Here is a 13,539-nt window from a genome sequence, read left to right on the forward strand (position 1 = left end):
TTATACACCAGCTTAGGCCACTGAAAAGCTAATACAAGCTAAAGTCAGTCAATACTGGCAAAGGGACAACTCAGCTGAGGGTTACGAGATCCATCTCGCAAGATGGAGGTTTGAAGCAAAGAATGCTGGAGCAGAATTAGGCTGGCTGTTTGGCAGCAGGAACAAGCTGGGACAGGAGGCAGGACAGAGGGATACATATCCAAGAGTCAGGATCAAGAACCAAGGCTGGAGCAGATAGCAACAGGTGTTAGGTCTCAGGATCACAGACCAGAGCTACACCCGAGTGCCTGACAGGGAAACACGGTTGACGGGAAAACCATCAGCCAAGCTTTCAAACCAGTATTTAATTCCTTGGGGGATATGCTCGTGTATACAAAGAAATATGTGCAATAGCTCACAGGAAAACAGACATCTTTCACTTTGGGTTTGAAGGACAGAGCATAAAGTTTTCAAGTATGCTAACAAAGCCTATTCAGTAGGAGGGGATTAGGAGATAAATATGGAGTGGTTTCCCTGAGATACATGGATTTACAAAAAAGCCTGGAAGTTTTAAAAAAACATAATCTAAATTTGTCTAGCATCAGTGTTGTAAACCTTTTGAAGTTTTGCAGAACGTTAGAAAGAATACACTGAACATGAGGAATTTTCTCAAACTACCTCTCCCTCCAAAAACTCAAGATAACTTTTCTTTTCGAATCCTCAGTATAGTTTAATCAGATTACATCCACTCTCTCTACCAGAATAGAATTTACTCCTCTTTACCTTTGTGTGTGATCTGAAACCCAGGAATACCATATGGTCTAGGCGAAGCACAGGGTAAATCCAAGGATCTGCTTTAAAAAAATTAAAACAAAGCAAAATTTCATCTTTTCTATATATCTACAAGCTTACACTGTAAGCTAAAGTCTCATACTGTATAATATCACTTCAAGATATGTTTTTAAACATTTAAAGGTTGAAATTAACATCATATTAACACAAATAAGTTTATTTAATGAGTTTTAAGGCAGCTGCTTAACTATGGTTAATTTTGCATAACGATGGACACTTAAAACATAGTCATCCAAAGAAACAAGTTTGCCTCCATGGCCGGTTTAGAACTTTTGTGAAATAAATAAGAGGCACAGGAGCCTCCATGGGATATGCAGTCCTGAGTAATGTGCTCTAGGCAATCCTGCTTTAGCAGGAGAGTTGGACTAGATGATCTCTAGAGGTCCCTTCCAACTCTGATAATTCTGTGATTCTGTGATTCTGTGATATGCACAGCTTGGTTTCAGCTCTGGCTTGGAAATAAGGCTATCGAGAATTGCCACAGTCAGCAGTAACACAAAGCACTTTTAAACCTTGAGTACTTTTTTCTGCATCTGCTGTGCAAACATGGTCACAAGGATCCAGATATTATAAAAAGATGAAAAGGAAGTTCACGGAAAGGAAATCACTATCACAACTCACATACGTAATTGAGTTTGGTATTTAAGTATGCCATCTTGTAAAGAATGATTTTTTTCCCCCCTGTTTTATTTCATAACCAAAGTCATATTCATGAAGGTCTAGGATAAAATATGTATAGAAAGTTACTAAAACCTTATCAGATTTCATCAGTGTTAAAGGTATTTAACCTTTTACTTACCCCAATATCTTGTGAGACCCACCAAGAACAGTTATCATCCAGAAGCATAGTGCCCAATTCTGCCTTGTTACTGAGATATGTCACACTTTCCAAAAATAAAATCCAGATTATATGCCTTAGTTTTACATCTCTTATGTTGCTTTATTATGTACTCCAGGAGTGATCAGGAGGCTGATCTTAAGTTATTTGTGAATGCCAAGTGTGAGAAAAAGTTACATGAGATACTCAGGCTGAAAGGAGGTTACACTGAAAGCAACGCAAAATGAAATCACAAGTACAGCTATATTTTATTTTTCATTGTGAGTGTCACCACTGGAACCTTACATAAATTCACCAGGATTGGGGGAGACTAAATGAGCTTTCCTGGAATTCTTGAAGAATCTGAAGAATCTGATGTAAGAGAGGGCAACAGAGAAATTCTGAATAGGATTTTCCACTGGTTTTGAGTTTAGGGCTCATGTTCATGTACTACTGGTGATGGTGGGCCACTATCAATTCAATTTTCAGCCGGGTGTCTGCACTTCACACTTGCAGTGGATGTGTGTGTGCCCTTAAAGTAGCTAGACAATGTGTTCATGTCTTAAAAAAACTCATCAGAAGGTGCAAATGCAACCATAGGTGTGGGAGATTGTAACAGGCACACACAAGGATTTCCAGTAAACGGGGTTATGTCTGCAAAATGTTGTCACAAAGGTACAGGTAAACTCAAAGTGATCAAAAAAGAAACCCAAAAATTCAGGATTATAGACGTCAATGTAAAATCCATTAGCACATAAACATCCTTACCCCTGCTTTTTCTGCTTTACAGTGGTCATCTTCCTTTGTTTCTTCCTACTTCCTCTATCATTATGATTCCACTTCTCTTTTTTATCTAGGTGGACACAAGAATTGCGGGGATGGAAAGGGGAGACTAAACAGTCAAAACCCTTCAAAATCATCAAATAAACATTTTAGTAAATATATTATAGTTTGTTCTTTTTGGATGGAAGCAGAAGCAAATGAAAGGTCTCTCATAAGGTATAAATCTGTTTTCCTTTGAGGATATGTGGAAAGAAGCAGTCAAAGTTCACTGATACAGCTAAATCATTTTCTGTGAGCAGCCATATCATTGTCCTCATGCAAAGCAAATATAATTACCCTGCTAAATAGATAAAATGATATGTGTCTAAAACTACACACTTAGATCTCTGTATTCTCCTACCAATATTTTCATCTCAAATTGAAATTGAAAATGTTCCACTAGGACTGTTCCTTAAAGTGCTAGAATTCAGATTACAAAAGGCAGTTATTGTCAACAGTTTTGAGCATTATTAGAAAGCTGTTTGAAATGGTAATAAGGATGTTTGAGAAATCTTCAAAATTATCAAAAAATAAAGCAACTTTATTCAGCTCACAAAGTCTCAGCCAAGACTGCAAATAAATATCCATAATGGGTTAGAGTGTGCTCCATTACTCACATTGGTGGGTGGGCATACATACACATAGTCTCATCAGAGCACATGGGCTGCAGCCGTCAGTAAATACTTACCAAAACAGTTTAGAGCTGTGCAGCCCAGGTTTATGCAGACTCACAAGAGGTGGTGCTACTTACTACAAGGGAGAAATGTGCCACAGAATGATCATGGCATGCTGAGTGGAACAGAACAAAGGGAAAAGCTGATTTTTGGAAGCAGAACTGGGTCAGACCTTCAGCTGCTGTAAATGATGACCAACTTGTTTAGGTCAAGACAACCGAAGAGCTTGTTCTTTTTGTAGATATGGTAGGTTATTGCATAACTGATGTTTCAAAAAGGCAAAGTAGGTACTCTAAAAATTATATAAGTGCATTCTTTTTAAAAGTACATTTCAGTAGTGTTTTAGTTTAGGTATAGGGCCTGACCAGAGATCACAGGATGTAAATATGAGTTTGATCACTAAAATCAATGGGGAAAAAAATCAGGAGTTTAAACTGGTAAGTTTACACATATAAAAAGGAAGGTTTAGTTCTTCTTACTGTAAGAACTCAGGTCTTGAAAGGATATGATTGGAAAGATAGTTCATCTGCATTTTTCAGTGAGATCTTGGGAATAATCTATATATTGAAGAGGCAATACTGAACTCCATAAAAATAAATGTAAACAAGCGATCAAACAGAATTTGTATTCCTAGATTTTGTAGAACCTTATAATTTCTCAAAGAATTTACAGTAAGAAATTTACAGTAAATATAAAATACAACAAGTAAAAAGGCAGAGTCAACTTCTTATTTGGCTTTGAGAGGAAAAACATTCAATAGTCCAGTCAATTATCTCAAGTCTTACCTGAGAGATGAGAAGTTTTCCTTTTTCTCATTCTCCAAAGTTCTACTCACAGAGTCAACCCCGGACAACGACTCAGCTATACTTATTCTCTCTGTGAAAAAGGCAAGTAATATAACAAAGATTTTAAATATATTTATTTTTATACATATATGCACAGCCAGCTCAAGAGAGACACCAAGTCATCATGTTTTTCTACAAGAGTATGAGAAATTTCTTAGGAAAACTACAAACATATGCACATACTGCAAACAGACATCTCCAATGTCACTCTGCATTTAATTTTGGACTCCAAACCATTATGCAAGTGGACCACACACTCCACATAGCTCTGTTTTATATTCACACGCATGGAGAAAACTAAACCACTTTTAAGCATAAAAATTGCTTTAGGAAAGATCTTTTGAGGAATGTATACATACAGCAATTGTTTTAGAAGTACCAAAGATTGCAAAAACATTCAACAGCCTTCAGATATGTACACTATAAGTACAGTTTCTTTCCCCTTGCTCTCTTCAGAAGCTTTCCTTAAACAATAAAAATATTCCCTCTGTATTTACTTCCCCAAATTAACATAATCTAAGTTTTAAAAATGTTTTATATTTTTTACCATGTTCACACACAGATGGATTTGGAAGTTTTCTGTTTCCTTTAGTACCCACATAATCATACGACAGTACACTATGGGCGAGGTAGAACGGAAGATGCTCATTCCTCCAAGCCACACCATGCCAGTTCAGCACACTGGCAAACAGATCATTATTTAAATCTCTCTTGCAAACACTCATAATTCTCAGAAAGAAACAAAACACTGGGAAGAAAACAAATGAAGTCCCTCAATTTCAGTAAAACAAAGTGGAACACAAGTGTGAACTGTAATTTGAAAGTGAAGAATATAGGGCGATCCAGAAATCTGGCAATTCTAACTCATCTTGTGAACTCTTCTCACCTCGCTGCAACAGATGCAAGGTAGCACACGCAACTTTGACCCAGTAACAACTCATTCCCATTAGCCTGGCAATACGCCCGTGTAGTCTTACCACACTCAAGTATCAGACAGGAAAAAAATACCACCAAAGCATGTATCTCTAGTAGATGGAATGCCAAACCCAGAGTAGCAGTGCTGATGTCCTGATTTGTACCTGCTTAGGAATATAAAGTTCCCCCCCAATTTATATTTTACTTTATAATACACCACTTTCAAATCAAAGATCATTCCTCTTTTGCATTCAAAATGTGTACATGTTGATTTAACACAGGTAAAAGTTTTTTCAGTTTCAGTGCCGTAAGTAAATTAGCATTCTCCGCAGGAGGAGTTAGGCGGGCTGCATATTTTGGTCGTCTATTTCAGATATTTCCTCAGTTGTGTGTTCAATACATTTATCCATTTTTGCAAACTCTGTTTTAAACAGAATGACCCTAAACCCATTCTCCTCTGAGCTGTACAACTTTCAGTCTCTTTGTTCTTGTGATTATTAACATGTCATTAGCTCCTTAATCAACAGAGGAAATTTTGCTTGGAGAATATAAATTTCAAATGTAGAAACCAAGCAGAAAAATTCTCTCTTTGGCATAAACCTTTCAAGAGTTCTTTATGTATCATCAAGTACATGGAAAAGCTTTACAGGAGAAGTGTAACTTCCCCAGCATGCAGTACGCTACTGTTCCGAATGCCAGGTACCCATCTTTTATGAGAAGACTTAATATTAGCATTAATCCCATGGCTTTTCCAGCCGATATTGTCTTTCCTCTTTGCATGCAAGTTTGCAACATCTCCCTCACATTTTGGCACTTCCATTTCATACTTCACAGTTTTGTTAGCACTTTGTGCTTTGAAAGATAGCTCATTTATTTGCTATATCTAGATGCCACAAAACTTTGTATACACTGTATAAAGATGTAGAGAAAGACAGTGATGGAGTACAGTCAGACACAGATAATTACCCTGAAAGCATTCCAGAAATTGTTCAAGTATAATTGCCCTTTTTCTAGAGTAGCAAAACCAGCAGTCCTACCAGACTGCAGATTCATGTCTGACAATTTGCACATTGTATTTTTTGTTCAAAGATCAGCCATTCTGATATTAATACACAAGATAGAGTGTCAGGTGACAACAAAAGTTCCATCAAGACCATGTGTAATTGTGTAACAAGGTATTTCTCTTATATAGTCTCTATACAAATACAGGTTTGCATAAGTACAAGCAAGCATGGTTGCAGGCTTCCACCGCTAGATTTCTTTTCAGCCATTTCTTAAAGAAGGGGTGTTTTAGGTCACTACTGTTCCCTGAGATCTGCTCCCTCCTTTTCTCACTATCTATCTTCGAGCCAGCCTTTTCTTCAACTCTGTCTCTTCTCCCCCTCTGTATCTCTTCTCCCCTCAGCCAGCCATCATGGTAGATAGCAAGCTGAAATAATGGGTCTGCAAAAATATCCAGAGGTGTTCAAATCCAGAAGTGTTATTGTGTCTAAATGAAGGTAGAAAGAGAAAGGAAGTGTTTGGTCATGACTTGGAGGGGGGTGGGGGGAATGCGTATCAGTTACCTTTGAATACACAGTGCAAGTTCTAAACAAACCTTTATGGTTCTGATAAAAGTCTGTTTCTGCAGCACTGCTGCTGTTCTGCTCAATGAAATATTCAATAATGGTAATTCTCTTACTTCTTGCAATGTGCAGGGACCTTACTCTCTAAAAGTACAACCATTTAACAGCCAGAAACATTGGCCAAGACTAACGCTAAGGCAGAGCATAAAGTCATAAACATGCACAGATGTTACTATTTGAAAACATTAAAGATGTACTGAAGTTCCTGAGCGCATCCCAAGTTTTGTTGATTTCAGCAGTAATGAGTCATAAGGGAAGAAGATACTACTAAAATTACATGCCTGGGACACTTTTCTTTGCCACTCATATTTAGAAAAAAACCAACAGCGTCTTTAGAAAAACTTAATGGGGAGGAGAGCACTCTGAAAGACTGCCGTTACCAAAAGCTAAAATGAATAAATCTGCTTGCCTGTATTTATGGGATTAAACAAATACAATGCTAATGCATTACACATTTCTGATGATATCATGGAAGGCTCAGGAGATCTAATTTCACATGTATCTAAAGTGCTGAAGGTTACAGGAAGTTATAAAACTGATTGGTTTAGGAAAACTTTATTCAATGGAATTTGGACAGTTTTATAAACATAGCAAAGAAAGGGGAACTATTCACATATTTTGTGCCAGTCCTGCTCTGATTAATAATTGCATTAAGTCTACTGAAACATTCAGTTAGGTGAGCGAACACACTCAGGAGGTCTTTTTTTTTTTTTTTTTTTTTTTTTAGAAGTCCCTGATTTTTTTCTGAGTTCACTTTAGTGGCAGCTTGTGCCTACTCCAACATGCAGAAACAGGGATTTCATGCTGAGCCTGAAAATCTACCACAGTGTGCTAACATAGTTAGGCTCATACTATCCTTTCTGTAGCTATTTTATCCCTGTATTCCAGAAGAAAGGGCTCCCAAATTAAGAAAATAGTAAAAGAGATGCAACCCAATAACTCTGTTCACTTTGGCAAGTATAATTCAAGGGTTCAGAAAGCTTTCTTTAGGGGAGAAAGTAAAATCTCTGAGACCTGTCATAGCCCATTATCTACTAGAGAACTGGAATTTTAACTGAGGCAGAGAAGAGCTAATATTGTCCATTTTGCACTTTTAGCAGTACAAGAATAAAGACACACAGAAAAAGATAATTTAAGCTATCGCTGTGTCACTAACTCAAGGAATAGGGTACCAAAACTGGAAGAAAGTGTGAATTCATGAAAATAGAAATTTCAGCTTCCCCCCCCCCCCTTTTTGTTGTTGTTCAGAGATTCTTTTCTTCACTTTTCTCTGTTGTTTAGGGATTCTCTTTGTAGAAACAATTTTGCCCTAGACACTTTCTCTCCAGAAACATTCTAATTTTCTCTTGTGCCTAAACAGAACTACTTCATACTCATACAGAACACTCATACTTCAATAAGATAGCCAGTATCATCAACATCTCCTTGCTGGGCCCAAACTTAGCTAATGAAATGAACCAGTGCAAGTTCCACATCACCTTTTAGAACGTGGTCACTTACACCTACATACGACAGTATCAGTCTCCTCTACCTATTCTTCTTTGCTGTGGTTTGACTCTAGATATTTAGACATCTAAATTTAGATAAATACATCTATCTAAATATACAGACGGATACTTACGGAGGAGCTGGTTTGATTCAGAGTGTTTGAAATGAGGTGCAATCCACCAAAGCTAGGTACACTCTATCTTGATGGGGGTCGGGGTGAGGGGAAGTAAATAACAAATATAAATGTAAAAGTGGATCTTTGGGGGTTGAGAATTGCCAGGTAGACTTTCTCAACATCCTTATTAAATTGCAATCTTCCCCCCCCATCCCAAACTTGCCAAATTTCATAGTACTGTGGGACTTGGGCCACCTATACTGAATACAGATGAAAGTCTACAGGTTAAAGATGACAGGAAGATGGATTTGGTTTATATCTTGCAGTATTTAGGGGTTTCATTCCTTTTATCTCTAAATAAATACTTGACAAGGCCAAAGGAACAAAGCTTGAAGGCATTTTCCCCAAAATGCAGTTTTCTCAATGTTGAATGGCTTGAACATTTAGAATCATAGAATTGTTTAGGATGGAAAAGACCTTTAAGATCATCAAGTCCAAATGTTAACCTAGCACTGACAAGTCCACAAAAAAAACATGTCCCAAAGCATCACAGCTACACGTCTTTTAAATACCTCCAGGGATGGTGACTCGACCACTTCCCTGGGCAGCCTCTTCCAATATTTGACAACAATTTTGGTGAAAAAAATTTTCCTAATATCCAAACTAAATCTCCCCTGGCACAACCTGAGGCCATTTCCTCTTGTCCTACCACGTGTCACTTGGGAGAATTTGCTTTACAGAAAAGGAAAAATCAGACTTACAGATCTTTTCTTTCAGAGATATGCATCCAGCAGCCCTTTATAACCCTATATGAGTTTTGTTTTACCTCACGTAGAACTAGTGAAAGTTGTTAAATCTATCAGCCAGTGATGTCTGAAAATGCTGGAAATATTTCTATGATGTCTGTTATTACAGTAGTTTTCTTTTTTAGCAGGTGGCAGGGGAACACACAAAGCCAGGACATTCATGTTTAAAGGATTATTAAATTCCAGTCTTTAAAGCAAAATCAACAGAGATGTGTAGAGAATGAGTCCCCTTCTGACATACAGAGTTCAGGGTCTTCAGTGAAAAAAATTCTTTAATTTCACAAAAAATGAAGTCCCCTTCCACATCATGGAATAAATAAATTGAGCCCAAACCAGGACCAACCATGTGACATCACATGAATGCCACAGAACAGTGACATGATTCACATGACATCTTGTTTCTTTTTCTTCTACATCAGAGTGACTCAGACAGTCATTATGAGACAATGAATAAGGATCATATTCAACACAAAAAACTGTTGGCTGAAAAAATACCATATTGATGGAAACCGGAGCTTTTAGCAAATTAATATTTTATACCCAAATTACCTGCTTTCAGCAGAAAAAGTTACTTGTGAGAAACAGAAAATGAAAAAAACCCCACCTTTGCAAGATTTTGCTGTGTTCAAGATTTTTTTCACTGTGCAGTTTTACTAGTGTTTGTTATTCATAAACCGAGCTACATTATGCTTACAGACCAAGAAGATTATAATGTAGCTCATCAGCTGCATAAATCTATTGATGGGCAGGGAAAAGTACCAAACGTGGCCTCATAACAAAAAGGCAGCAGTGGGCAAACAGTGAACTGCTCAATTTCCCCCTGTTTAAAAAATTACACATGAAAGGAAAAACTTCTCACCTTCTTGCTCCCTAGTGTACTATGGCAATAGGTAGATGTAAGCCTTATACCTTTTGACAGCCTTCTCAGGGAATGTAGGGTTGAACATTATAGAAAGTGGACTTTCAGGTAACTTGTATAACCTTTTTTCTAACCAAGAATCTTGCTGAAAAATTCTTTTTCAGCTTGCCTTTCCAAAAGCTTTGGTGTCGTAAAAGTTGGCATGATTTTCAAAAATAGAAGGAGCACTCACAGGCACCTGAGTTGAGCCCCAACTGCTATAAGGTATGGAAAGTTGCTGGGAAGATATGGACTCGTTGCATTTCTGTTGATAAAGTGAATATATATGTTAAGATGATGATAGTTTTTAATTATTTCTTTTGCACTGAATTATCTCCAAGCCCTTGATATCAGATAAGATAACAGAGAAATAAACACTTAGTTACCTCAGAAATGCCACAATTCCAACAGTGGCATTTCCTTTCATTTCCCTTATGAAATGAAGCTGCATTATCTGACTTTTTATTCTCTATTTCCATTTAACAGAAATTGTTTGTTGATTTTGTTGAATGACAATCACTAGCTTCGTCTTAAACAAAAAAATATGAAAAAGGAAAATTAATAAATTGAGCTGCGGTTTTCAGATCTTGAAGCTTCTTCTCACTGCAAAATTTTTATATATAGGCTAAGTGCCCAAACGTGAAAATCTTTGGCAAGAACCCATCCATCCTTGACCCAGAACTTTGACATTAGATTTTACACCTATTTAACAGCTGGTCACTTAGTACTGGCCTATTTTATGCAAATAGCCTTCCATTTAAATAACAGTCATTTCCATTTATTAGAGTAATTCAATTTCCTAAGGACAGCCTAATAATACAGCTGCCCCATTATGCCATGGATAAATGTATTCAAATACTTGTAATTATATTTTAAATATGTTACTACAATTTAGTATTCTATCACACCCACAGCATGGTTGGTAACTCACAAAGTACGGAGATCCCTGTCTTTTCTAGAGAACATCCAGTGTAGGTCCCTCTTCTAACAAGGATCCCTACATTGGTGTATTTTATAATGCTCATGTAGGTAAAATTACTACAGCTTTAATGAAGAAAAAGTTAATTGACTACCGTTTTACACACATATCTATAGGTAGCTCAGCAGATGTGAATTACTGTAGTAATTACACAGTATTTCAGAGTCCTTCTTCCATCTAAATTCTGAGCCTGGTTTTGCTGCAGACTGTAATACCACAAGAGGGGTGTATTCACAAGGATTGACAAGGCCTCAACTACTTTTATCAGTAGGTGAAAATATCCTAAATCTCTTTTATAATTAAGCTAGTTCCTATTAAAACCAATAGGAAGGGGCTGTAAAGAGAACCAGTCTCTGTGCTGGAACAGACAGCGCAGACCAGACTCGAGAAAGGTAGCAGCTGAGCAGAAAAAAAACACCGGGAGGGAGGTTTTGTAAGACCGATTCAAAGAGAAATGGGTAATGTGTATCAACACATTCAGTGTCCCAAAATTCCTAGCTTCAGTTAAGGACACTAGCAGCCACTTTGGTGTCAAATGACACCAAAATTCTCCCTTTTCTCTCACTTCCCTGAAAACAAAGTATCCTTGATAAAATGTGCCCAACATCCCATCCATCCATGTTAAGTTGTCCCCACTGTACATTCTGAAGTAGCCCTGTAGTGACTTCCTAGGCCCCTGTTCAGGGACCCAGTGGATAACATGTATGCTCCTGCCACGGCCACACCACCTCACAAATGAGTACCCCAAGTGCAATCCTGGGGAAGGAAACCCTCACAGCACGGCTTCCTGGCGAAGCCTTGGGTGTAACCCATCCTTGTGTCCCTGCCTGGTGATGGCAGCCCTAGGCTGCTCCCCTCCTCTCACTGGGGTGGAGGGATGGGACATACTGGTGGTCCCACAGCGAGCTCCTAGCTCCTTTCTTTCGGCAGCTGCTGGTCTGTGCTGTACCCCAACGAAAGCCATGTTTCTGCTGTTGTGTACGGTGGCACATGCTTCTCCAAACTGCTACAAGCAAGTTGACCACGTCTTTCCACGGCACAAATACAGTAGACTAATGTGCTCAAACTATGCCTGGACTGCCCTTCTCAATCTGAATATATGTTCATAATTATTTAATAGTCATGGGTAAAGCAGGGTAAAGCAAGGTAAATTAAGCAAGGGAGGTAATTTTTAACCAGTTCTATGACAATTTGTATCATCTCAGACCTTCCTCAAGAGGTTTATCCTTAATCTAAATTTGTTGTAGGCTCCTTGAAACTTGTGACTTCCTCCCCCATCAACCCCCTGTAACACCAACTTTGGTAACTTGGACGTACTGGGTAATATTTACACTTTAAGAGCTTGTTGGCTTAATGATGCCTATTTGGATTCTAAATCAGGAGAATCACGTGAATTTTCAAGTATTTTAATAAAAATCACCATAAAAATGCACTGTTTGGAGGAGGTAGCTAACACAGCAAGTAGTAATATTTTAAATATTTTACAATAATGATGGCTTTTGTTCTTCATAAGTTGAGAATCTTATTTAAAAATTATTATCTACATTCTGGGCTAGTCACTTTCCAAACTTGTGTACAGATGCAATCCCAAATTCAAAGCACTCACAATCAAAGACAAACAACATTAAATGAGAGGGAAAAGGAAGAAAATGAAGCTATCCTCATCTGCCTTTTCCCTGAATGTTATGAATTAATTATTTTCATGAGACATTTAATTTGACACCAGCTTTAGAAGGGATGTGCAAAAGGGAGCAGTTTCCTATATAGCTTGTCTCAAGAAGGATACGATCTTGTCAGGCACAGGAGAGACACAAATATAGCACTCATCAAATTTGTTTTCATTAGAGAGGCTTAGAGAGTACTGATGATGTAGTAGAGGTAAAAGTACATCGGACAAAAGTAAAGCTGTGGAAAAAACTCGAAGATAATGAATAGAAACTATGTAATTTAGCAAGAAGGAAAGAGACAGTAAAAAGATTGAAAGGGTATGATAGGCAATATAGATGATCTGGAGAGTTACACAGTCTGGGGATAGTAAAGCTGGAGACAGGAGGACTACCAGAATGGGTGATGAGAATGAGGATCGGTAGTTGCAGGAGATGGGTCAGAAATAAATCACCAATATAAAAATGGTAGTGGATGCAGTACTGTGGGAAAGCCCTTTAGAGATAGATGGAAAGCCCCTGGCCTAATCATAGTGTGAAAAACAAGAAACTGTTGTAGAATTAAGCAGAGAGGTGAGAAAATTAGAATGTTTCACTAAACCCTGCAAAATATACTTTTTTCAAAGGAAAGATTGACTTGAAAGTGTCAGTGTGTATAGATGCATAATTATATGGCCCACGGCATCTATAAACTGCTTAATCAGATTGAACCACTCTTTTTATAGTATATGTTTCTATGTAAAACAACATCATATATTTCATTTCAACTCCTTTACCAGTAGAAAAAATTATCTCTGAATGCATGTCACTTCACCTTGTAAATGCCCGCTACATCACACTTTTCTCTGTAATTTCTACGTTTACTCACGTAGGATAGTTCTGTTCATCACAAATAAAAAATTAATTATCACCAATATGGTGCCTTCATGACAAAAATTAATGAGCATTATGATAAAGGATGATTTATCTATTCTCCTTATGGCTGCTTATACATTCGAACTATTTTGTAAGCACTGGCTCTATAAGGAAATGTTGCAGTTGAGTACATAACTCCTTCCTC

The 13,539-nt window shown here is 37.6% G+C and overlaps 1 protein-coding gene across 1 annotated transcript in view; it reads right to left on the reverse strand.

Annotated features, from left to right (window-relative positions):
• Positions 1-9,885, reverse strand: part of IQCM (IQ motif containing M) — a gene marked incomplete at both ends in the record, with an annotated part of 108,791 nt that extends 98,906 nt beyond the window's left edge. The window contains 4 exon segments of the mRNA XM_082482457.1: positions 763-830; positions 3,930-4,020; positions 9,798-9,816; positions 9,820-9,885. Of these exon segments, the coding sequence (XP_082338583.1) occupies positions 763-830; positions 3,930-4,020; positions 9,798-9,816; positions 9,820-9,885 (244 nt within the window).
• Positions 9,886-13,539: the final 3,654 nt, after the last annotated feature.

The sequence above is a fragment of the Vanellus vanellus genome (genome assembly GCF_965231255.1).
Source record: "Vanellus vanellus genome assembly, chromosome: 4".
In the NCBI taxonomy this organism is placed as follows: Eukaryota; Metazoa; Chordata; class Aves; order Charadriiformes; family Charadriidae; genus Vanellus; species Vanellus vanellus.